The sequence below is a fragment of the Corylus avellana genome, chromosome ca10 (assembly GCF_901000735.1).
Source record: "Corylus avellana chromosome ca10, CavTom2PMs-1.0".
In the NCBI taxonomy this organism is placed as follows: domain Eukaryota; kingdom Viridiplantae; phylum Streptophyta; class Magnoliopsida; order Fagales; family Betulaceae; genus Corylus; species Corylus avellana.
Window position 1 is genome coordinate 512,126 of NC_081550.1, and position 26,264 is coordinate 538,389.

The window sequence follows — 26,264 nt, forward strand, 5'->3', positions numbered from 1 at the left end:
CAATTGGTATCAGAGCGGGTTCACTCTGTTTGGATTAAATTCTTGAGTGAGATCTGTTGACTCTTGTTTGCTATGAATACTTCTCAAGGGGAATATGATCTTATAAACTCCTTCAACAATTTGTTGGAAAAATTCACTCTTTTGAGACATCAATACACAAATTGTTTGGGGGAGTTTCAAGATCTTAAACATGTGAATGAATCTATTGTTACTAAATTGTCTTAATCACATGCTTTAATTGATTCTTTAAAATCTGAAAATTCTGTTTTAGATTCTAAAGTTGATTTGTTAGAGAATAAATTAAAAGAGTCAGAAACTCAATTGGAAAAATTCTCTAGCAATTCCCTTGAGAATATGTTACATACTCAGAATTTTGATTGTGATAAATCTGAGTTAAGTTTTGATTGTCATATTGCTTTGTCTTCTAACAATGATTCTACTTCCGAGATAATATTTATTAAATCAGAAAAAGTAGAAGACTCTGTGGTTAAAACAAAAACAGAAGCTGCCTCTACCTCACAAGGTAAGAAAGTTAAGAAAATTCAGATTGAACCTTATGTATCTTACCCCAAATATAGAGTCGTCCATCCTCCTAGGAATCTACCTCCTAAAAGGTTTATCCCTACTTGTCATCATTGTGGAAAAGTTGGTCACATTCGACCCAACTGTTTTAAATTGAAACCTCATGTGCATAAAAATAAAAATTCTGTTTCTAAGAAAGATTATGAGGGTTTGGTAATGATGATGGGAGGTGTGTCTAGAGTAGACAAGTTTGAAAATGTTCACGTCTCTACACCTTTATTGAAGAAGGTTTGGGTTAGGAAGGATTATACCATTCACCCATTGAGGGAGAGTGGTAGTGATCTCACCTAAAGTTAGGTGAGTCAATAACATGCCTAGGATTGATTGTTTTGCTTATTTTTGAATATCCTAGAGCGTGTTATTTTTCTTTGCTTTGCATTTTTTTTTGTTTTTGCTTTATTGTTTATGCACTGCATTGTTTTTGTTGTTACACTTTCTGTATGAAGAGTATATACATGATTGTTTTGAGATTCATGTTTTAAGGCATATTCATAAAGGATTTTTCAAGAAATTCATATATCATGATCTTTGAAAAGCTTATAGATGAGATGTTGTGTGCGGACCACCAAGATTTTTGTCTACTTGCTAATCAAATATTCAGGAATGTGTAATGTCTTGTGAAGACCTAGAAGTAGTTATTAAAGCAAATCATTATTTTGTAGTGGGACCTATAAGATGTGATGAAAGTTTAATGCTAAAGGACATTCATGTCTTGCCTGTTGTAATCTCAATTCAAGCATGTTGTTTTGTTTTGGATTGCATTTTTGTTTGTTTTGCATTTGTTTTTCATTTGTGTGCATTTCTTTTATGAAAAATTTCAAAAAGACAAAAATATGTTATTTTGATTGTTTTCTTTTTTTTCTTTTGTCTTATGCACCTAGATAGTCCATTGATTTCTCATGTTGCTTTTTATGGATTTAATTCCTTGCGTCTTCGAATGTTCTTAATATGCATGAGATGAAAATTTGTGTCAATGGACTTGTTTTTGTGGTTACCTAAAGCCTAAGCTTATGTGGTACATTTTGCCTATGCTTTATCCCTTGTGCACATTTAAGCTTAAATTGAGGTTTTGTTTCACTTTATTTGTGAGGTCTGTTAGGTAACCATATGAGGTTTTTGACTAGTAATATTTTTCAAATTGATCATATGCTAGTTGAACCTAGGGCTTAAAAATTCCTGCTTTCTCTTTTGTGGTAAGCACCAAAAGTTTAAGGACACTTTCTCAAAGAGAAAAATAAACAAAATAGTGAAACAAATAAAATCAAAAGATCATATTCCAAAAGGAATTTATTTCACTGTGTCAAACTTGTGCAAAATATTTTACAAAGAGAATTGTATAGGATGAGAGTGGCTAGGTCCTAGTATGATAAGGTTTGACTTTTGATTTGATATACTTGTCAAAACCTCATGGTGGTGAAACTTTCTCCTCATTTTGTAAGTTGAAAATTTTTCTCTTTGGATGGCTTACCCACACACCACACAAGCATGGGTTGAATGGAACATTTTCTTGGCTTGGGTTAAGCAATATGAGTTTCTAACCATTTCTAGTCTCATGTATGTTTTGCATATTTGGAGCATGTTTGGGATATTCATTGTGCAATACATGAGTTATTGATGTTTTATCATTTGTGTTCATTTGACTTTTGAGGGGAAGAAACATGTTTTGCATTTTTTAGCTTCTTGTTGATTATTGAGTCATATGTTGAGGGGGAGTTTTTGGTGATGTGTGTTCATGATCTTGCATTCTACGTCATTTTTTTTGTGATCATGAGTTTTAGTTCTGTATTCTTGTTCCACATATGCCTTGATATATTTTGTGAAGTGTTTCAGGAAATATGAAGACCTTTTGTCATTCTGTGACAAAAAGGGGGAGTAAATATGGGGAGATGATGGGATTGGCTCGGCATTTTGGTTTTGTCACTGAATTGCCAAAGGGGGAGTTTGTTAGTTCTTGTGTTGGCTTAATTCAGTTCCAAAATGCAGAGGCTACTGTTCACGAGCTCAAACACTGATATAGAATACTCAGAATCCAATCTCCACCGTTCATAATGTAGATTCATGTGTTATGAACGTCCCTGCAAAATTTCAGCTCAATCGGACCACAAACGCCCATCGATCAGGCTGTTGATCAAGACTGGACAGCATTTCCAGAATGCTGTTTCACCCATGTCCGGACATGCCTTCTCCGGGTCCGGACCTCATTTCCAAAAACTCAAATTTTGCTCCGCAAAGCCATGTCCGGACAGCCCATTAACATGTCCGGACACCCCGTAAGTTTGAGGCCCAAAAACGTGATTTTAAGTGGTTTAAGTCTAGGGTTTTGTCGGGGGTATATATACATCATTATAGAAGATAGAAGTACGAATTTTCACCCCCAGAGAGTTCGTCGGAGGCTGTGCTAAGAGAGTTCATATGTGGTGAGCGTTAAAGTGAATCTCTTAGATTTTAATTATTCCTTTGATAAATCTACGGTTGAGAAGTCTATCGGAAGGGTCCGGTAAAGGAGAATCACGTTGAAGAAGATTGTGAGCGCGGAGACGAGTTGTAGGCTTGTCGATCTTACAGAGTCAAGGTCTTGCAAAGGGTTGTAAGTGTTCCTAGTGTCTGTAATCTCTAGATAATCTTTTGATAGTGATTTCCTGGGTTTGGCTGCCCCGGAGAGGTTTTACTTTTAGAACGTTTTCTAAAAGGTTTCCTCTTCGTCACCAAAATCTTTGTGTGTGATTGTTCATATTTTGGTGATTGTTTGCTTTGATAAATATCCGTTAATTCCGCATAAAATTGTGATATTTATCTGTTTAGAGTTTTTCACTGTCAAGTAAACTTTATATATATATATTAACCAAATGAGTCGACTATTTGAGCCGACCCTTGTGAGCAATTAATAGTATATATTCATCTCAAAAAAAAGGTGACTGTGAGGTCCGTGATAGTTTGTCACTCTAGTATGATATGCATTTTAGTATAAGTAATGTTATATATATACTACATTTTTATTCTACAATATTGCTGACGTGGGCATACGTACCCACTAATCGTTGAATTTATTTTCTTAATAATGATTGATTTAAAGGTTGATTGAAACTGTAATGTTAATATTGTGAGATAATTGTAAGATAAAAATGTAATTTCTAACATTATTCCTTCAATATCATCACTTTCACTTCATATACGTGAGATAATTGTGGAATATATATAGAGTTGTCGGTGCCTCACTAGTATGCATGACTTTCATTTCATGAAGTGTGCTCTTAATCATCAATTGTGCTATCGCTTGAGATTAATTTTTCTTGAATAGTTTATATTTTGTTGAGTGAATGAATACATTGTATTGTTAGAATATACGAAAAGTATATATATAATATTTTTTATATATTCCATAATTATGTTGATATGAAATATTCTCTATTTATGGGCTGATTGTAATCAAAACTTGGTTTGTTTAGCTAAAGGACGCAACTGAAATTTTTTAATAGAGAGCCAAAGTATAAATGATGGTCAAACTTATTTTGTCTATTCAATATGGAGGGGGAAAATGAGAAATTACATGAAAATAAAAAAATAATTAAATAAAAAAAAAAAGGGAAAAAGCCAACCTGCTAAGAAACGTTAGAAATTAGTCAAATAAATGACATAGTCCATCAAAGTAATTGATACTGCCAAAGAAATAAAAAAAGAAAACAACACAACAAACATGAAAATACGTACAGTGAAAAAGCCAAAAGAGATAAAAGGAAAAATTGGGAAGGTAGGGAAAAAAAAAACTCTATCCCTCCTCCCTCAGAACAACCGTACGAGGCAGAAAAAAGCCTCACAAGGAGGTAGTCAGGCTTCTACTAGGAAAAGAGGAAAACTTCTCTTGGTTTTGAGCAAATAAGGAGGGTCAAACTTAATTTTAATCGGTACAAAAATTATTTTTAGACCCATATATATATATATATATATATATATATATTATTACGGGCCCCCTTTTGAGCAGAGTAGTACTAGTGGAGGTCATAGAATACTAATTAGCATGATCACTCATTATGCCAAAGAAAAAACAACTAGAACGACAAAAACAAAAATAATGTTATAGTCTCATTCAAATTTAGAGTTATTTGAAATTGCGTTTGAGAAAAATAGTTTTTAAGTTAAAAAGCGTTTTTTAACAAAAGCTACAATTTAATTTAAGCTTTTCTGAAAGTGCGTTTTGGCTAGTTTTAAGCTTTTTAGACCCTTAAAAGCGCTTTTAATTTTTTTTACCAAACACGTACTTTTTTTTTTTTTTTTTTTTTTCAAACGGACTTTTTGAGTGTTAAACGCACTTTTAGGCCCTTCAAACACACAGCGAAACAAGCCCTTAACATCTCTATCCTCAATCGTTCAAATGTAATGCCAAAAGAAAATTGTCTGGTTTTTTTTTTTTTTTTTTTTTTAATGGCTTTAATTTATCCTTATTTAAATTTGAAATGAAAATTGCTGATATGTGACGATTTTAGTTCTCTAAATGGGAAATGTTATGTACTTTTTTAGTGTTCTCCTTATATCCTTCTCGTCCTAGGAGAATTTAAACCCTTTTTTTTTCTGTATCCTTTTGTAAATCTTGACATGAGCGTACATATTTATGAAGTTCAATAAATATATTCATTATGATACACATATTTAATTATCATAAATTTTATATATAAAGAGAAAAAGAAATTATTTTGTCATTACATTTTAATTCCGCTTCTCCCTCGTGCCAAAGAAAAAAAACAAAAAATAACATCTAGCCTACCACAAAACAAAAAACAACATCTGGCCCGATAAGAAGAATGGGGAAAAAATTAATTTGAGACAAATTAAGAAAACTTTTACTTTTCATGAGCATGCAGTAAATTAGACACTAAGCAAGAACAGATCGTGAAAACATTCACAGCGACTTGAAAATTTTGGAGCAATTGTACATGGAGCAAGCAGCCTGAAGAGTAGACATCAATATCAGAATGTTTGCTGCTAAAAACGTAAGACATGGCCAAGAAGCAAAGACATACTTCTTCATCGTCACGTTCATCCTGACCTTCCAACTCTCTGAGTAATAAGTATTTGCACCTTCAATGGTCTTGTCGAGAACTGGAACTTTCGTTGCCCGCACAGACTTCGTCATGCCATTCCAAAGCGTTGCCACTTCTCCATCGCTTTTGAGGCGGTTCAAGATGATCCCTGCCTCTCGAAGAATCCTCACATCCTCCTCATCGTCAATTATTCCGTTCATCAATTCCGTGTAACGTGTAAAAACCATCATCTCCGGTGCAACACATGCCTTATAGGCCACGAGGTTCCTCAGCACAACTTCCGAGTTATCATCCAAATGAATAATCGGAAGGTAAAATTTATCACAAGACTCGTCGAAATTTATGGATTCCAAGCCACCCTTTGTTGGACAAAAATTGACACCAATTTTATGAAGCTGTGTCACGCTTGGGATTGCAATCTCTTCGACCAAAGGACTTAACTCGACTTCCATCTCATGAGATGCACTAATTTCCACCTCTTCGGCCACGCTGCCTGCCAATGATATGAAATTGTTTATATCACCTTTGTTTCTAAGATGAAAAACACACGAGAGGATTGTAAATGGTAGTGTAACCAGACACTTGATTGCTTTTGACTTGCAAATTTTGCTGAGAATGCCGAGCAGGGCCAAGTTAACATAAATTAGTGTTGTCAAGAATGATTTCAAGGCTTTTCTAAACTAGCCAATCTCTTCACTCTCTTTAGGCTTCTCCTGCTCACTGCAATCAGGTACAAGTTGAAACTTTGGCGCAACCATGTAGTAGAGAAGTTGTAGCAAATGAGCTCTCCCGAAGCATTCTTCTCTGAAACGTTGGTAATTAATGTACTTGGTGGGCAATAGATCTTTGCAAAAACCCATCAGCATGGTGGCAAATACTTCGTCATGATCTTCACCCGGATAAAAACTGTGGACTTCTCTGAGTAAAAAGAGAGGGATTTGGTTTTCCAGCTTAATAACATCTCTGAGGATGGCGTGGTGTGCGGTTTTCCTCCTTGTATAGTCGATCAAATGTGCCATCTTAGAAGAGATTCGCATAAGCGAGCCTTCTTCCATTTCGGGAGAGTAGGTTTGGAGATACTCCAACAAGAAGGAAGCATCGATGGCGAATATCAACGCAAGTGTTTCCTGGTCGAACTCCAAGAACCTGTGGTAGCAAGCGCGGACAGTGCTATCACTTTGGGCAATATGGTTGACCAGGTGGCAGAATTTGATTTGTTGCAAATTCTTTTGCACTCTTTTAGCTGAAGTGAGTTTGTGGTGCTCCATTTCGCAGAGTTCAGGCCGCTGGTGATGGTATGGGCCAAGGGCCATAAGCTGTGGAGTGTATGCATCTGGTTTGAGAGATATTAGGGTTTTGGGTACACTGAAGATGCTCACGGGAAGGCCTTCAGCGTTAATGTCTTGTAGGTCTTCTTCTAGGGCTCGACTAATCTGAATGACCCATTCTTGGTCATAACTAGGCTTTGGTGGTTCCATGGCTTTTAACTCGGAAGACATGCTCCCACAGTTTAGGGAGTGAGAGAGAAATGTGTTTGGAAGGGAGAGAAATATTTGTCTTTCTTTTGGTAGTAGTACTAAGTCTATGTATCAGGGATTCAGGATGAGGCAGTCTTTTATAATGGGTTGGAGTCAGATAAGAAGAGGGAACTTCGCGGTGAGTTCGAGGAAATTACTTACTCGTAGCCCTCTCGAGCATTAGAATCAACACGTGCATATCCCACGGTTGTGGCTGGGAGATCGAAGGTCAAACATAAATGAATATGTAAAGTCTCTTTCTGAATGAATACAAGGAAAGGGCTTGGATCTTTCCCATTCCCAGATGGCTTGGACTTTAAAGAATACCAACAATTTGAAGGTATATAAGAGAGTTTGTGATTCTATGATTATACACATGCCTGCATGCAACGTTTTTGTTTTTCCCTTTCCTTTAATATTTGGACTTTTTGGCAAGCAACTATAGTTTAACTTAGGGCCTATTCGGGTGTGTGTTTGATGAGATTAAAAATGCATTTAACACTTAAAAAATTCGTTTGAAAAAAAAAGTAATCGTTTGATAAAATAAATTGAAAACGCTTTTAAGGGTCTAAAGAACCTAAAAATGACCCAAATGTATTTTGGCAAAAGCTTAAAAATAAAGCTCTGGCCAAAATAACGTGTTTTTTTTTTTTTTTTTTTTTTTTTTTAATTTTATTTTTTTTAACTTAAAGGCTCTTTTTTTAAAACACAATCCCAAACGTCTTAGTCAAACTTTGGTTAGGGCAATGTTGTCTCATGCATACCCTCAATCGTATATATTGGTGGTATGCAATTACCAACAATGTAATAAAAATCTCTCAATTTTCGTCTCCAATAATAACTAAAGAAATGGAACACTTAAAAAAAAAAAGAAGAAAAAAACTGACATGAGTACCCTCACATATATTTAAAAAATATTTGGGGGGACTTCTTTCAAAATGTTTAAACATTTAAATGTGCATATATAAAGGAGTTATATATTCATATTTTTTAAATGTATTTCTCACTTATAGTTTTAGAAACTGATCAGCATGTGTTTTGTATATTTTGTAGGGTCACATCCGAAAACATCTTTGAAAAGTATTTTGAAGATTCGAACAATGCGATTTTTCAGTGCATTTTTAAGAGTATATTTGAGATTGTGTTTAAGAAATAAAGCTTTTAAGTTAAATAGTGTTTTTTGGCAAAAGCTTTATTTTTAAGCTTTTGCCAAAAGTGTGTTTTGGCAATTTTTGGGCTTTTAATTTAGACCCTTAAAAGCGCTTTCAATATATATATATATATATATATTTTACCAAATTGATACTTTTTTCTTCAAACGGATTTTTTGAGTGTTAAACACATTTTTAGGCCACTCAAACACACACACAAAATGCCCTAAGTAAAATCGAGAAAAATATATATCTTATTTGTGAATACCTTTTAAAAATATTGAAGTTTGAAAACGTCAAAAAATATTTTTGTGCAACAGATAAGAAGATGCATTTTTTAAATAGTAATGTTATGAGAAATGATATAATCCACAAATCTAATAGTTGATATATTGAATTTGTAAGATGAGATGGGGAAACACGTGAATCACTCTTCTAATGTTATATACTATACATTAATGCTGATATGACAATCCTAACCTTAGATTATTATTTGAGAAATGATGGGTATCAATAATTTGTCCATATTTTTCTCATATTTTCTTACAAATCTAATAGATCAACTATTAAATTTGCGAGATCCACCATTGAGCTTGTATGAGATTTACATAAGTTTACAAATCTAATGATTGATTTGTAAGATGAGATATAGAAAATATGAGGAAAAAAAAAATTGACACCATTAATTTATCTTATTATTTTTTAAAAAACTAACGGATTCAAGGGTTGGTTGGGACTGCTACGTCAAAATTATGAGATAATTGTAAGATAAAAATGTAATTTATAGCATTACTTTTGTTTAATGTACATTAAAATATATTAATAATGAATATGCTATATGCTGCATTTTTATATTACAATTCAAACGAAGACTTTTTTTAATAAGAATTTATTCAAGAGTTGGTTTGGATTGTCGCCACATCAGCATAGTAAAATAATTGTAAGATAAAAATGTAGTTTCCAGCATTATTCATTTTGAATATACAAGAAAATAATCAACCTATACAAGGATCTAAATAAATCAAGCAAATAAAAATATATATGTTAGAATATATAGAAAATATAGGGAATATAAGCGGAAGCAATATAGAAAATAAACACAAAGAATTTACGGGTGGTTCGGTGTTAAACACCTACGTCCACCTCTCTGAATATCCCTAAGGGCTACATTGTGCTCATTAACTTAATTTGTCTACAATACAAAGGTCCCTATTTATAGGGCAATGTCTAAATACAAGTTTGGTAATCAAATCTCCTTGATTTGATTACAATCTCAATATATGATTACAATTAACCCATAAATAGAGAATATTTCAATATCAGCATAATTATGGAATATATGGAAAATATAATATATTCTAACATCCCCTCTCAAACTCAAGGTGGAATATTTTGGAACCTTGAGTTTGAAATCCGAAACAATGATGACGGCGGTGGTGGAGGTGGGGAACGGGCCGTAGATGATGACGACTGCCGAAGGAGATAGAGGCTGGCGGGCAGCCAGCGACGGCGGCAGGTGGCTGTGAATGCAGATTCAAAAGGGCCGACAACAGGCCAAACTCCAAAAAGGGCCGATAACGGGCTAGGGCTAACAACGAGCCAAACTTCAAAAGGGGCCGACAACGGGCCAAAATCCAAAAGGGGCCAACAACGGGCCAGGGCTGACAATGAGCCAAAAATAAAAGAGGCCAACAACAGGCCAGGGTTGACTATGAGCCAAAAATAAAAAAGGGGCCGACTACGGGCCAAGGCTGACAATGAGCCAAACTTCAAAAGGGACCGACAACGGGCCAAGGCTGACTATGAGCCAAAAATAAAAAGGGCCGACTACGGGCCAGGGCCGACTTGGGCCAAAAATAAAAAGAAAATGAGCCCACTTGGGCGGTTATTAGATCGGCACACCGAGTCTGACCGGCGCGTGGCGCGCGTGATGTGGTCCACTTGGACTGCTTCTTCTTCCTTCCCTTTTTTTTTTTTTTTTTTTTTTTTTCACTTGGCTGACACCATCTCTTTTCTCCCTTTTCTTTTCTTTCTTTTCTCTCTCCTCACTCCACGCCACATGCAACATTTTTTTTTTTTTTTTTTCATACTACATAAGCTAGGATAAGGATTACCTTATTCCCGTAACCAAACAGCTCCATGTATAACACTAAACTAAGATATCATATTCCTATACTAGAATAGGAATAGCTTTGCACTCAAGTAAGATAACTCACACCTGTAACCAAACATACTCCTTCTTCTTCAATTTCTTACCTAAATTTCCAGCAAACGCATCTCCTAGCCTGCTACCACATACATCAGTCTCGTAGGACACCGGAACACGCCGTTTGAAGTCGGAGGCGTACGGAAACGCTGCTCGCGCCGGTGATAGGCTTTGACAACCGGAGAAGGCGCCTGAACGGAGACGAAATCTGAGGGAGACGAAGACGGTGGAGAAGTTGACGCCGGAGAGGATGACTGTGGTCTGTTGTGGAGAGAGATGGAGCGGAAGCACTGAAAAGGCCGGGGCTGCTCCCGGAGTGGCTGGTTGCGGTGGCTAAATTTAGTTGTGGCTGTCGGCGGCAAGTGGCAGTCAGACATGGGAAGTAGCCGGGTGGGTTGCAATTTTTTTTTTTTTTTTTTCTTCAAGAAACAAACAATAAATTGAAGGAAAATATATATATCACAGGACCATTAGATTGACTGGCGTAAGCCAATAGCTCTGATACCATGTTGAAATAATGATTATGAGGGAATATAAGCGGAAGCAATATAGAAAATAAACACAAAGAATTTACGGGTGGTTCGGTGTTAAACACCTACGTCCACCTCTCTGAATATCCCTAAGGGCTACATTGTGCTCATTAACTTAATTTGGCTACAATACAAAGGTCCCTATTTATAGGGCAATGTCTAAATACAAGTTTGGTAATCAAATCTCCTTGATTTGATTACAATCTCAATATATGATTACAATTAACCCATAAATAGAGAATATTTCAATATCAGCATAATTATGGAATATATGGAAAATATAATATATTTTCCATATATTCTAACAATATAATCCTTATTTCCAGTCAATGTGTCCTCGTATCTTAGTTTAGAACTGAAATAAAGTTTCCTTAACTGTGAAGGCTGATAGAGAGGGGGGAAGACCGCTTGAATTGATGATTGAGAGTTTAGACATCAATGGCTTCAAGGCACATCAGGAGTGGAGCTAAAGCAAATTTATTCCCCCGTGTGTGTTTTATGCTTATACTAAACCTGTGGTTGATCAAGCTAATGGATCTGCATCATCAAGAGGAACTGAGAAGGTAATACATTAGGTTGATCCATTGTGCATGCTAAGCTGATGAACCAAAATTGGGAATTTTTTTAATCCTTATTTGTATGTTTATTTATTTATTTATTTTTTGTGTTCTAATACTTCTTTTTATGTAAATTTTGGCTAATGCAGAAAAAATCAGTGCAGCGGAAATTTCCTTTGATTTTTATTTGTATTCCGGTTAGTCCAGGTAGTAGCAGACTGATATGGAGCTTCCCAAGAAACTTTGGTCATTGGATTGATAAAGTTGTGCCACGATGGATGTTTCATGTGGGGCAAAACCTGATTTTAGATTCTGATTTATATCTTCTTCACGTTGAGGTGACTCCCATCTCTTATGTCATTGCATAGTTGTTTCATCTTGATAATCGGTTTATTCCATTACACATGACTTTTTTCTTTTTAGGAGTTACAAATCAAAGTCATTGGTAAGATCACCACATCAACCATACTGACAGATTCCAGGGTTCTGCTATTATGAAAGACAACATATAGGATATAACTTTCAATATAGTGTAAACCCAACTGGCATTCCAGAAATAATTTGAGAGTGAAAAAGAATCAACACATGGTGGGGAAAATTTGAGGGATATCCTTAATTCGAGCAACATATAGGATTTTCTTGTTATATTTTTTGTGAGCAAGATTTGAACATAAGACTTAACCCAAACCCACCCTGCCCTTTACAACTTGAGGTAAAGCCAAAAGTTCTGGGCAAAGACAGTCACCTCTTTTCTATATGAAAATAACATGCAGTGATGGGTAACTTCGTTTCTTTCCTAGCAAAGCGTTACTCTTTAGCTTAGTTTTCAGCAAGAAGAGAAGAAAATAGGTTGTGACTGCTGTTCTTTATATATATGATTACTAGCAGTCACAAAAATATAAACACTGAATAACATTACAGTACATTTTTGATTAGTAACATCTGACTCTTGATGAGTTCTTTCTATAGGAGCGTAAGATAATGGATGCCGGTCCTACCAACCGGCAGAAAGCTTGTTTTGTACCAACAAAGTCAGATGCTCTTGTGGTTGGATTTAGAAAATGGTTAAACAAGTATGCTGGTGGTCAAGTTGATTGGAGAGGCAAGTATAGTGGAGCTCTTCCTCAAACTCCTCCTAAAGAACAGCTGATGGACAGGTAATTCAGACAACTACTAACATGGATGTGAGCTTCAATTTGATTACATTTTTTGGCTCTGGAAAATAGTAACTTTTCTTCTCCTCTAAGATTTTTGAGAATGTTACAAGAGTACCAAAATCTTTGCAGAATCCTAGAAGCTAAGCCTGTTTCTCATTGCAACCATGATCCTTTACTTGCCCCAATATCATCCACAAACTATGCTTTATATCAAATCAGCTTACAAATGTTATAATGCCTTCAGACTACTTTTCTCTGGACAAATTTTTCCTCAAAACCCTCTCATACAATCTATTAAATCGAGATTTTTCCTTAAGAGTACATGATTATCGCATGCTCTAAGGGTAGATTTCAGATTAATAGATTGTTTGAAGGAATTTTCTCAAACCCAGTTTAGAAAAAATTGTCATTTTCCCTTTGTGGAAATTGGAGGACATTGAAAGTAGAGATTGTTGCTTTTTGAAGAGCTAAAATACAGACCATTGTTGGAGATGCTCTTCTAAGATTTAGAAAGCTCCTACTCTTAGAGCAAGACATTCATATTCATCTTTTTGTGTGGTGGTCTTTAGAACTAGCTGTGTCAATTATAAGAAATAGCTCATCGAAACTAGTTTTCACCATCTTTTTCAGGTACAGGTCCCATGTGGAGAACTGCCGCAGTTGCAGCGTTGCATATAAAGGCCTCAATGTACGTGCTTGAAGTTGTCCTCAAAGTTGCCTGTATTGCTTTAATTGGGATTGTTGCTGCAGCCAAACTGGGTGCAATGTCAGCAGCTGCGAGAACCACATTGGCTTCAATGGCGGTGATATGCTATGCATCATCAATATGGTTGGCCCACTTCATTTACAAAAACTTCCATTTCCATGACTACAATCATGCTTTTCGCTGAGGATAGTCTCTCACTTACTGTTTGGCCTTAAAAAAAACCCATATTCGGTTGTGTAAAAATATTATATATATTATATGTAAAGATTAATGAAAAGCAAGATAATATATATATTTGCACCATAAATGCATCGCCTAAACATTATTATATATGATGAATTCAAACAAGTGCAAAAACAGATTTTTTTCATAACTTTAAACCAGCATTTTTTTCTTAAAAAATACAAATAAAAAAAAGGTCGCTCATACCAAACAATTCGGATGGATGATGTTATTGATAGGTATTATAAAAGAGAGGACAGAATTAAAGACTCTCCATAGGAAGACGACATGGAGAGTGTGTGGATATGGTTAGCTTCGCGAGAAAGTATTGGGATAAGCCTTTTGTAATAAAAAGAAAAGGAAATTAAAAAGAGATAAATCCATACAAGATAAAGATACCAACAATTCAGAAAGGTGAAAAAATTCTTAATTATGAGATTTACCTTCCTGAACAGGTATTGGATTATTCATCTTATGAGGCAAGTAAGTTTTATATTGACTCATATTTATTGTTTAAATTGCTAAAATTTGGATTCTCAACTATGGCCACCAAATTAGCGGTTGTGAATGGCTTGGCCATAATTAAATAATAGGATAGGATTCGGATCATTGCAGTATGAGTAATTCTAGGTAGTCTACTTGTATCTTACTTGTGTCATACTAAGAATGATGTGGCCTTGAAATCAAGATCTTGTTAGCTGTCAATTACCTTGGACCTTGAAGTCAATGTCTCTTAGGCTTGTCTTAATATCAGAACTGGTAGTTTGTGATATATTGATATATATGTGTGTGTGTGTGTGTGTGAGAGAGAGAGAGAGAGAGCTAGGGAAGCGGAATATGAGAGAATAGATCAGCAGCTGGGAAAATGAGTAGCATTCCAGAGCTCCCACAGGGCTCTGAAGCCTCTAATGGAAAGACCATTCCACTTGTAGGCTTCGGCACTGCCGAATATCCTTTTGGCAACTCCTCTGAAACCATGAGAGAATATATTCTTCATGCAATCAAGCTGGGATTCCGACACTTCGACACTGCTGCTCTTTACCAGTCCGAGCAGCTTCTCGGGGAAGCCATAGATGATGCTCTCCGCCTTGGCTTTATCAACTCCAGGGACGAACTCTTCATCACTTCCAAGCTTTGGTGCAGCGATGCTCATCACCATCATGTCCTCCCTGCTCTTCACAAAACACTCAAGTAATAGAACCAAACTCCCCAAGTTGTTATTTTCTGTCCGCTTAAGCTTTTGAAATATATAAATAGTTATTTAAAATGTCATGAATTCGAATCTTATTCCCGTCTCTTTCTAAGACAAGAACATATATAGTGCATATCAGATAAGAGGTCGTGAGTTTCAACTTAACCATTAAGTTGTGTTTTCTTAGAAGTATATATAGTAGTGACTGAATAAGATTTGTCATTTGTGCAGCAATCTGAAGTTGGAGTATGTTGATCTTTATCTCATTCACTGGCCAGTAAGCATTAAGCCTGGGGCATATGAGCTGCCTTTTAAGAAGGAAGACCTCCTTCCCACAGATTTCGAGTCTGTATGGGAAGCTATGGAGGAGTGTCAAAAGCTTGGCCTGGCCAAATCAATTGGTGTAAGCAACTTCTCATGCAGAAAGCTTGAAACCCTACTTGCCACAGCAAACATCCCCCCAGCAGTCAATCAAGTTGGTCTTCTTCTTCTTCTTCTTCTTCCTTTTTTCAATAATCATTAATGTTTTTCTTTAAGATTTTGGATTAATGCATCATTATATTGTTGCATGCTTTGCTTTTGGAAGGTGGAGATGAATCCGCTTTGGCAACAGAAGAAGCTGAGAGAGTTTTGTGAGAAGATGGGTATACATATCACTGCTTACTCTCCCTTGGGAGGCAAAGGAACACTGTGGGGAACAAACTGGGTAATGGAATGTGAGGTGCTAAAGGAGATTGCCAAGGCAAAAGGAAAAACTGTTGCTCAGGTAACTTATTGGGGAGGAAGGGAAATTTTTTCTTAAATAGAATATATAGGAAAAGAAATCAACCTAAACATGCAATTCCAAGCAGGCCCTTAGTGTTAACTACCAACCTAGTCAAATTATGAAGCTTTAGGAATAATACGTATTTTAAGATCAGTTTGGATCTGTGGTTTTAAAATGTACAATATTTTTTTAAAAAAAGCGATTTTCCAAAGATACAATTTACAAAATCAAGGGATGCAAGCACGCTTATATATCCAAACGTATAAGGCGCGCGGAGAGCATAAAAATGGATCAAAGGATATTTTTTTTTTTTTTTTTCCTTCTAAAGGATAATAATTTTAGTTAGTGTGTTTATATATTTATTTATTTTTTTCTTAATTAGTAAAATGGATTGAATTTAACTTAATTATTTAAGCAATATGGTAATTCTGTTGTTATGTGAAGGTTTCTCTAAGATGGGTATATGAGCAAGGAGTGAGTGTGCTTGTGAAGAGCTTTAACAAGGAGAGGATGAAAGAAAACCTTGACATATTTGAGTGGAAGCTGAGCCATGAGGATTCACAAAAGATAAGTCAAATTCCGCAGTGTAAAGGATTTCCTGGAATTGAATTCATCTCTGATGAAGGCCCTTACAAGTCGCTTTCCGAGCTTTGGGATGGAGAGATCTAGAATTGCATAAGAAAGCTTTTATGCTTTGGCTCCGTTTGTCCATGCTTTTTGGATAAGTTTTTGTTTGAAATAATGTTTAACGTGAAATAAAAGTAAAGATAGTTTAAAGTATTTTGTAAGCGTTTTGTATTTTAAATTGGTTAAAATTGCACTTCAGCTGTGTGGAATATATACTTAGAATCGTAACATGCTATTATACTTCCAAATTCAACATCCACAGGGACTCGCTCTATCTTATAGGTCAATCACCCCCTTCGTGACTCAACCCCGTCCGGCCCACATCATCCCAACTATACCCTCTTATCTCCCATCTTGCACAAAGCCCAACTACCTCCCTTCCTTAACTCAAGCCGGTCCAGCCCAATTCTATTCCTCAAGCTTTCCAAAACCCTCCCTTCCCAAAGCCCTACAGTACCCCAGCCCAGCCCTCTATCCCAAGCCTTTAGGTTCCCATAAATAAGAAGCGTTAGGGAGCAAAACAAATGAGTCAAGAAAAATTTTCAATCAGGAACCCGAAACAAGCAATAAGTCCACAATCTTTTACTTATTTATTTTGGAATTCATATTCATAAGTAGATGATTGAATTAGAATACACTGAAATCAAGTAAAACCGTGAAGAACATGCTCGAACTCGCTTAGTGAACGTCCGTTGAAATACTTTTGCTTGAGTTTCATGAAGGTTTGCAAGGCAAGCAGACTATCAGAACCCGCCCTCCCGACTTCACGGTCCAGCCCCAGAGTCTTGGCTACAATCTCTAATTCCAAGCCCGCATAGACTCCATCGCCGCAGAACTTGATCATGTGCTTCACGTCAAACGCCTTCTTACCAAAAAAGGATTTGATTAGATCCATAAACTCACTCTCGTGTAAGGGTAACACTTCTCCCCCAGTCAACATCTTTATAAAGTAACCAAAATCATAATCACTATGGAACGTGACCCACGTGATACGGGAGTTGCTCAACAGGCCAGACTTCAGGATTAGCCTGGCGAAGCGCAAGGAGTCGATACCCATAACTCGGTTATAGTCCAAGTAAATTTCTTGATCTTTCAGTAACTCAATGGTATTAATATGGTGAGAATGAATATGCTCGTCGAAATCCTTGAAGTTGAACTCCCAAACGTACGCCAAAAGATTTTCCGTTGGCATCGCAGAGAGCAAGACCCAATTGAATGATGCAGGTTGCCTCAACATTAAACTTCATTAGATTGTAAGGAGAAACTTCCTTGCCTTCTTTGGAAGTGAAAATATTGCCAGGGAAGTTGGTGGACATGGCCACAAAACAGTGATCGCATTTGGAAGAAGCCTCCATGAGTGCGGAGATCTCCTCCATCAGATTGTAATCCCAAACTTCCCTAACTATCAGACTCATTGTTGCTATTGTGTTGATTCCTTACTGTCTTAGGTTTGGATTCCTGACAAACTTAATTTAGATTTATTTGCATATAGGGGTTGGATTCCTAATCCCCGGCTGATGCTTCCCTTTTATACTCCTTTGGCTTAGCAATTTTAGTCATGTTTAACCTAGCTATCGCTTCTTACAAAAAAAAAAAAAAAAATCGATCGACCCTTAGGAGTGGCCGAACCACCCCAAGGCCCTTTGGGGTGGTTCGGTTTGGGAGTGGCCGAACCACCCCAAAGCCAAAGGGAGTGGCCAGCCACCCCCAAATGGCTAAAATAGCCACCCCAAAATTTAATTAAATATAATTTTTTAATGTTTTTAATTTAAAAAAAATTATTATTATTTTTAATTAATTAATTATATGGACAGTGTCAAATCATGATTGGTGCTAACGTGTCGTTCTATCAAATTTTAGACGAAATTTTGACGAAGTGACTATCTCCATCTTTAGGCAAACTAGAGGGACCTCCTGTGATAAAAAGTAAATCTTAAAGGTCAAAAAATAAATAAGTTAAACCACATAGGTGAATAAGGTATTTAAACCCCCCAAAAAAAAAAAAAAAATGGTAGTTTGAAAACGTAGAAAAATATATGTTTTCAAATCGCAAGTAATAGATACTTATAATTTTAAAGGTTAAATTGCGATTTTACTTAAAGCATAGCTGCGTTTTTAAAAATTGTGTCTAAATTACATATTTTGAACTTATTATTTTTAAATAACACATTTTGAAACCACGAAACGAAACGGACTGGAAAATCAATAGATATACTCACGAGGATCACATTGTAGATGAAGAAAATTATCCCGTTTATTATCTAGTCAAGTAGTCATTATCCATGTAGACTCGTTCGTACTTATCTTCCAACTTCTAAGAAATCGGAGACATGTCAAAGCTTTAATGCAGACCATATGCAACAAATTTTCTTTTAATTTTCCACCTACCTTCACCACGCGGTATGACGTGATGAATATATATAGAGATTCTATGATCCTTACTCGGTTTTGAAAAGGTACCTTCTCGCACAAGCTGAAGGCTCAACCATTAGAAACAGAGCATTTGAATTTTTTTTTTTTAAAGAAAAAAAAAAAAAAAAAACCCTTGAAAACTCACAATACAAGCAACTGCTGCTATTACTATTATTTGTGTGTTTGTGAGCTTGCTATGCTTCTTAATAGTCCCACGGACAGTTTCTCTTTAAATTGGGTTCGAGAAAAAATTTTCAACGTATTCTATCAAATTAATATATGTCCTTATAACACGTGGTTCTCATGTGCATTGTTAATTTCTCCTTACTTGCAAGGTACATGAGGAGTCAGGGGTCTACTAACAGTTTACGGTTTAGGTAATCCATGGAGCTCATATTAATCCTATTGGACTTGAATGGATTAAATGGTGAAAACTATTTGATAGGATCAATATTGGACTTGAAAATCTAAAAGGAAGACAACTTAGTCCAGGCAATTCTCTGCATTCAATGCTCAGAAACAGCATACTATTTTTATGAGTTCAGTAATAATCATTGATAAAGAAAAATGAATGAATACCTTCTATTGTAAGAAAGGGCATCAAACCCACAAAATTGTACAATTTTTGTCTTGTATTGTACAAGATGAACAGAGAGAAAATGTATACATGATTTTGAATGAAAAGAATGAGAAAGAATTCCTATGTCATCTTTTCTATTGACACAAAAGAATATATGAATCAGAAAATTTGCTCTAACTCACAAAACATCAGGAATTGAAGGTGCTGATGTGCCTCTAATCAATGGGGAGGACTTTGTTCTTGAATGCTGATCGATTCTTCTTAAGAAACTTTCTTTCTCGAGTGGAGGTGACACAATGCTTGCTGCCATTTCTCTACCAGAACTTGATGGGGTCAGACCACTAATGAATCGAGGAGTAAAGCATGATCTAGAACGGGCAGTACTTCTTGGGGACAAGTTCATTTGCTCCAAAGCTTGGCATTGGAGCTCCGACGGATAGTCCCTTACACAGCCAATGCGAGGTCCAGCTCCTGTTGTCCATTTGCAAGACAACTGCTTCCCCAGTTGATAGGACAGCAATCCTTTGTGCGAACTGATCCTTTTGAGAATTGATTCTTCAGGAATGATTTCCACTTCACTCTCTTCATGCTGTTCGTTAAAAGATTTCTGCTCTCGAACCATGTAATCCATCTCGGAAGTGAAGCCTTCATCTGATGTTTCGTAACCATCTACTGGAGATTCTGGTAGCAAACTATTACGATGTGGTACAACGTCTTGTTTTTCGCTCTCTAATGTCTCATACAATTCATGCTTTTTTGGTATTTCAAGATTAGCCAATTTGCTACTGAGACTGCTTAGTCGGCTTGACATAGGCAGTTCCAATGCAGCAGCAGTCTCTTCTTCCATTGAATCAATTTTCACTGGAGTCAAGTCTTCAGCATTGGCCTCTTCAGTCTCGGAGCCACTCAACTTTTGAGTCAAGTCCTCTTCGGATGAGTTGGTTCTGAGATGAATACTGCTTCCTTGCTTGCCAAACAGTTCATCTTCGTCATCAATTGGACTCATCTGAATATAACAGAAAATGACATTCTCAGTATATTGGCTTTTACTTGTTTATTCTGTAAGGGAAAAGAAAAAAATATTTTATATCAGTTCAAAGAATATAAAGCCCTTTTATTTACCTTTACATCTCTGAGATCCACCTTGTTCTCTTTGAGGAAGGAGATAAAGTCCTTAAAGTTTTCCTCTGTAGGCTGATAATGACCGCTGTGAGGCCAAACTGCCTGTTGAAAAATAGCAGAAATGGTTATTAAGAAACTGTGCCGAAACTGGGAACTATGGTAAAAATGAAGAAAAACTTAGAAATTCTATGAGCTTTAATGCAATAGCTATACCTTCAGGATGCCATTCTCAATAACTAATCTCCCAGCAGCAGATGTAGCTCCTCCAGCCAAAAAGCTGGAATGCTGAAAAGTGCCTTTCTTCTTCTTGCCAACATACAAGGACATAGATGTGCTTAGAACAAAAATCCACTTAGCACCATTGGGTTCTCCAGTGGTGTGGAGGAGCTCCCTTGATTGCTTGTATAAGAACATTCCATCCTCCACAACAACTTCATAGGTCAACCTTTCCTTCTATCAAAAGTGAAAAAAAAGATTATCAGCAAATAGAATGAAAACAAATTGACGTAAAGAATGGTCAAGCAAAGATATAGAAGGCTCACCGGACCCAAGTACTTGATACACTGCTGTTGAAGTTTTGATCGAGGGCATTTTTCAACAATATTTATTTCCTTCCCTTCTCCTATATCCAGCCTGCATTTCCAAAACCAGCACCATTACATTCAAATCCAAATTCTTGACATCTATCTAGATTCAAAATTCATAATACTGAAGAAACATTTTGTTTAAAGAATATTACCAGTAGAAGAAGGGCTCTTTACTCTGAGAATGAAGCCATTTAACATAATAAAAGTGTAAATTATGTCCGTACCGATGCCGGGGATCAATCTGTTTCAGAAGAATAAAAATTGAAATCAGTAAAGGCTGATAAAGAAACAGAAAAAATATATTCTTAAAACTGATTTTTTTTTATCTTATGCAATTAACTTACAGCCTCAAGCCAGTGTTGTAAAGCAAGCTTCTGAGCTCTATCATTCTTTGATAAACCTTTTCCAACCTGCAATAACAAAAACAAAAATGATTAAACTTTGAAATAAATTACAAAACATAAAAACAGCACAAATCAATCCGTTTGAAATTCACCTTGGCAGCTCTGGTTCTTGCTCTTGACCATCGTGAGATGGCAGTTTCATGCTTCTCAATATCAAAGAATGATATAGAACTTCTCTTGAGTTCAGCAAAATCTAAGAGCTTCCACCTATAGTTCACACATATAAGTACATTAGCACAAGATAGAAACAAATCAGAAGTTTGTAAAAAAGGACATTGCAGATGCATGTAAATAGGATACATACCAGCTCTGCTCAACTAGAACTGCACAATCTGCAAGCTTCCTTCTGGTTCGGAAGCTTTTGTACACTTTCTGCAACTTTAGCGCAGCCCCGTGCTGGGGGTGGGCGGGATCCAAAATTGGCAATGGCTGGATCTTCACCAGCCCACCATCTGATCCTGGGGATTGATTATCCATCAGTTTGCTTTGTTGGCTGTTTGATGCAAGGGGCGTATGATTTTCTTTGTCTAGGGAAGGAGCCTTGACTGAGACCATTTTCTCCAACTTTCTATTGTTGAAGCTGACAGATGCTTCTATCATCATCTTTCCATAACCAGAGGATTGTAGTATTGTGGTTTCAGAATCTCGACTTTTGGAACTGACAGATCTTACGAGAGTTTTGGCATCATCATACCCAAAACTGATGGACTTCACAACAATAGATTCCAAGCCACTTTCCACATCACTGTATTCAGCAAATGGGCAGGAAAAATAAACTCCCATTTGACGGGGAAAGGTGTCTTAGCAACCTAATAAATCCAAATTCCTGTCAAAATAAAACAAATACATATTAGCGAATGGAAATGCTACATATTTGATAATGCATCATATGGAACAAGCTCTTCTAAGTATGAACTGTAAAATCTTTATTTGATAAACCAGAGCAAACTTTAAAACAAACTATCAAAATATGAGCTTGAATCTAAAAACCCTATTGGAATAACAATAAATAATCGACAAGGTGTGCAAACCAAATGGGTTTAGAAGAAATTAATGTAAAAAAAAAAAAAAAAAAGCCAATAACACCCATTTTCTCCTAACATAGCATTGTCTATATGGTAGAAGTATCAATGATTCATATAACTAGGGAAAGCAAGCAAGCGATTGTCTTATCAACGCAACAATAAGTTGCTGATAGAAAAGACCGTGGATCTGCAGGACGAATGATCCAACAAACACGTATCTTTGAAACCAAAACCCAATAAAGGAAATCCAAAATACCCATTTCATTCAAATAGAAGAGAAGATTACTCGACATGAACTGAGTAATATTCCAAACCCCATCAGCAACAAAACCATTTTCTCAAGCAGAGAATCTAAGAAAGCAAAAACATTACCATGCTATCAGGATCCAATTCAAAGAACCCAGAACATGCATTTCGTTAAAATAGCATAAGAACAAATAATAATGCAGAGATATAAATGCATATACCATTCTGTATCTCGCTCTGTATGAACTTGAAAACAGAGACAAACAAAGAGAAAACAACGCAAACACGACAATAAAAAGAAAAGAACTTTAGAGATAAAAATATTAGGGGCTGTACCTTAAATTGAGGATTAGTGAGTGAACCAGCAAATGTGTGTATTAATGGAAAATAATTCCGAGTTTGATGGGTGGGTGAGGATTTTATTTTTGATTGATTTGTGAGGGTGGGATTTGGACAATATTGCAAAGAGAGGAGCTTCCCTCTCTCTTTCAACACAAAGCTTGCACTTTGAAAGCAAAAACTGATCGTAGGGAACTTAGTCTGCTGATTGTTCCTTATATAGAGGAGAAATTTTAGATAGAGAGTATGAGTGAGACAGACAGAGATAGAGACAGAGACACAGTTTTTTTTTTTAACAGAGAGGTCCAAGCACGTGGGAGGACTACTTAGAAGGACGTAATTTGGAATCCCATGACCATATTTACCTTCTATTTTTCAAGGTTTTTTTTTTTTTTTTTTTTTTAGGAGGAAAAATAAATAAATATTAAGCTATATTTATTATTTATTATTTATTATCTGTGTGAAAACTTTTGTATTTTGATTTGAAAATTCTTTTGATGACCATGGAAAGTTGACAGATATTTAAAAAGAAAAAGGGAAAAAGGAAAACACTAGGTATATTACTTCTAGTGATGCTGTGTTGCTGTTACTTGCACTCCTCTGTTTATAGTAAAACAGAGGAATATGTGCACAAATTTTCTTGGAAACTATCATATTTATCTTATAATAAAGTCAATATTGTGCTTACGTCATAACTCATAGTTACTCAGAAGAAGGGCGATTTGACCTGTTCCTGGTCGCCATGGCCCATCGCTTAAGACGTCATTGATGATTCTCCTACCTCCACTTACTTGCCTAATTGCTAACGTACTTTCCAAGCTTTTGGTTAAGATTAATCCTTGTAGGCTTATCTAGCTATAACGCAATAGATTTTGTCTCCTTCTTCAATTTTTCTCCCAAATATAAATTACTTAACGGCAAAGTATTTTTAATAGATACATGTAATTCTTCTGACTCTCTCGTTCATCTCTTGTCTAACTATGTTTTAAATCTATCACTTCATATATATGACCCACATGTGAGTCTTATAGATTTAATGGTAGATTTGAAAACAATATTACTGGAGTTTGGTAGAAAATGAACTGGAGAAGAAAAATCGCATTTCTCTTTTTAAATTTACAAAAACAGTTTTTACCTTTTTGTTAATACTTTTTTCAAACCTAACACGAAAAGTTCTTCCTAAAATGCTTTAACAAACACGAAATTCATTTTGCCCTAGATTCTTAGACTATGTATATTTTGTGGGACAAAATTTATCTCCAAAATGGGTTGAAAAAAAGCTCTCTAAAATTCACATATATCCTTCAAATATGAAATGGTTTGAATTAACAAATTGAAAGAACTTTTTGTCTTTTTTTAGTGGTGGACATTGAGGAAGCTAAGTCGGCATTGGTTGGGTGAGATGATGCATGGCACACGTGGAATCCTTTGGATGGATATGAGTTGGTTGAAAATTAATAGGAACTTGTTTGAATCAAGGGCTTGGAAACTTCCTCGAGGGCTCTTCTAGGATGACCCACGTACAGGTTGACTTGAATATCCCAAAAGAAGGTTTTGATGCCCTTGATGGGTTAATAACAACAAAAAGTTTTCTAAAAGTCCAAAGCTTGTCTCTAGTTTAATAACACTTGAGAAAACATTCAATCTCAATACAAATAATGAATATATGATCTGTCAAAGATAATATTTATATCGCAATAAGGCTATGTCTCATACAATGTGGATTTGTGCATGCATTTTGGGGTGACTCTAATTTGCACTAAACAGCCTTACCTACTATAATTCCAAAATTTGGTGGCTTTGATTATTGTATACCAGTTTTTGCATTCCCTTACATATGTTACTTGGTACTTTTTTCTTTTCTTTTCTTTTCTTTTTTCTTTTATTTGAGTTTTAGTAGGAGTAGTATAACTTTTACTATAAGTCATTTCCAAACTAACGTGATAGTTCATGTTGCACTAGGGCTTCCATTTCGCTGTTGCCCTCGAACCTATATTGACAATGTCAATCACCTCATCTCCTCCTCCTCATTTGGGCACATATTTTGACATGACTATGTGTCTTTGGGGTTGATGTCTACCCGTGTTTGTATTATTTGGTATTAAAACTAGCCACTACATCGTATATGAGATCAAACACAATTCGTTAAGTATGAGATCAAATGAGTTATTACTTTATGGTTGAGTCAGGAGGGGGCGACTTTAACTTATAAGCCATATTAAATTGTCTTAGTAGAGTTGCTAAAAAGAGAGAGTTATCATCGAATCAATGTCGATAGAGTAGATTATCATGGTGGTCGACTAATCTTTTAACTTTCTTGAGCACCGGTTTTCAAGGATGAATTTTACCCAAAATTTGAATTACTCCTTCAAACTCAAGTTTGGAAATAAACTTTTTTTATTATTTTAATTAATATTAAACAGTCTTTATATAGACTTAGAAACTAAAGATAGATTTATTCCTAAAAATACTGATAATAAAACTAATCTTAAATAAGATATAATTCCCATTTAATAGAACCTCTACCTTATCCCCACGTTATTTCAGTAAGAGAAGAGGATATACCATCACTACAAAGATAACTAACAAGAATTTAAAGTAGAAGGACACCTGGATCACATGCATTAGTTTAATTTTTTTTGGATAAACACCTCCATTAATTTAATAATGCTTAGTGGAGAGCAATTAAACATATTTTGGGAGTACTGAGGAAGGTGCCTCTTCGAGTTCTTTCTTCAAATAATACGCAGCCCGCTCCTCAATGTGTTCTAGAATCTATTAAATCACAATCTTTTGTTTTTATTTTTATTTTATTTTTTATATCTATTAAATCACATTTGAACCCCCCAAGAAAAGAAAAGAAAAAATGTTTCTTTATTGAGTAATATTAAATATTATACCCACATTTTATTCAGTTGATAGGTTAGTATTAAGTACTGATAGACACCGCCATATACATGTTAATGTGATATCATTGGATTTTTTATTTTTATTTTAATAAGGCTGTTGAATGGCATTGACACGCTAACATGGTTAAAAAATAATAAGATAAAAGTGTAATTTCTATCATTACTCTTATTTTATACATTTCTAAATAGCATGTATGTGTGCACTACTAATTAATATTATGGACATAGAAAATTATGTCATCCTTGTTAAGTGTTAACGATTTTATTTTCTGTCATTTGTTTTTTGGTTTCGAATCAAATACATTAAAAATTATTACATGAATCAAACCATCCGAAACACAAAATAATCTTCAAAATACAAAATTTGTTTTCACTTTTATATTACATTATA

General features: G+C 35.6%; 4 protein-coding genes across 4 annotated transcripts; 1 reads left to right on the forward strand and 3 right to left on the reverse strand.

The window, feature by feature from the left end:
* Positions 1 to 5,476: 5,476 nt before the first annotated feature.
* LOC132163682 (putative UPF0481 protein At3g02645) lies at positions 5,477 to 7,117 on the reverse strand. Its single transcript, XM_059574048.1, has 2 exons — positions 6,304 to 7,117; positions 5,477 to 6,111 (listed from the first exon to the last, which is right to left on the reverse strand). Exons 1-2 carry the CDS (start codon positions 7,115 to 7,117, stop codon positions 5,477 to 5,479), a joined length of 1,449 nt encoding a protein of 482 aa, XP_059430031.1.
* Positions 7,118 to 14,311: 7,194 nt separating this feature from the next.
* On the forward strand, positions 14,312 to 16,402 carry LOC132163456 (non-functional NADPH-dependent codeinone reductase 2-like). The gene is made up of 4 exons (XM_059573754.1): positions 14,312 to 14,855; positions 15,088 to 15,331; positions 15,443 to 15,622; positions 16,067 to 16,402. Exons 1-4 carry the CDS (start codon positions 14,530 to 14,532, stop codon positions 16,289 to 16,291), a joined length of 975 nt encoding a protein of 324 aa, XP_059429737.1. The 5' UTR covers positions 14,312 to 14,529; the 3' UTR covers positions 16,292 to 16,402.
* Positions 16,403 to 16,892: 490 nt separating this feature from the next.
* Positions 16,893 to 17,441, reverse strand: LOC132163683 (probable CCR4-associated factor 1 homolog 11). Its single transcript, XM_059574049.1, has one exon. The coding sequence runs from the start codon at positions 17,439 to 17,441 to the stop codon at positions 16,893 to 16,895; it is 549 nt and encodes a 182-aa protein (XP_059430032.1).
* A 1,907-nt stretch (positions 17,442 to 19,348) lies between these two features.
* On the reverse strand, positions 19,349 to 23,056 carry LOC132163452 (IQ domain-containing protein IQM2-like). The gene is made up of 9 exons (XM_059573749.1): positions 22,962 to 23,056; positions 21,659 to 22,180; positions 21,447 to 21,561; positions 21,295 to 21,360; positions 21,103 to 21,191; positions 20,906 to 20,996; positions 20,577 to 20,816; positions 20,364 to 20,465; positions 19,349 to 20,247 (listed from the first exon to the last, which is right to left on the reverse strand). The coding sequence occupies exons 2-9, from the start codon at positions 22,135 to 22,137 to the stop codon at positions 19,420 to 19,422; spliced, it is 2,010 nt and encodes a 669-aa protein (XP_059429732.1). The 5' UTR covers positions 22,138 to 22,180; positions 22,962 to 23,056; the 3' UTR covers positions 19,349 to 19,419.
* Between the last annotated feature and the right edge of the window lie 3,208 nt (positions 23,057 to 26,264).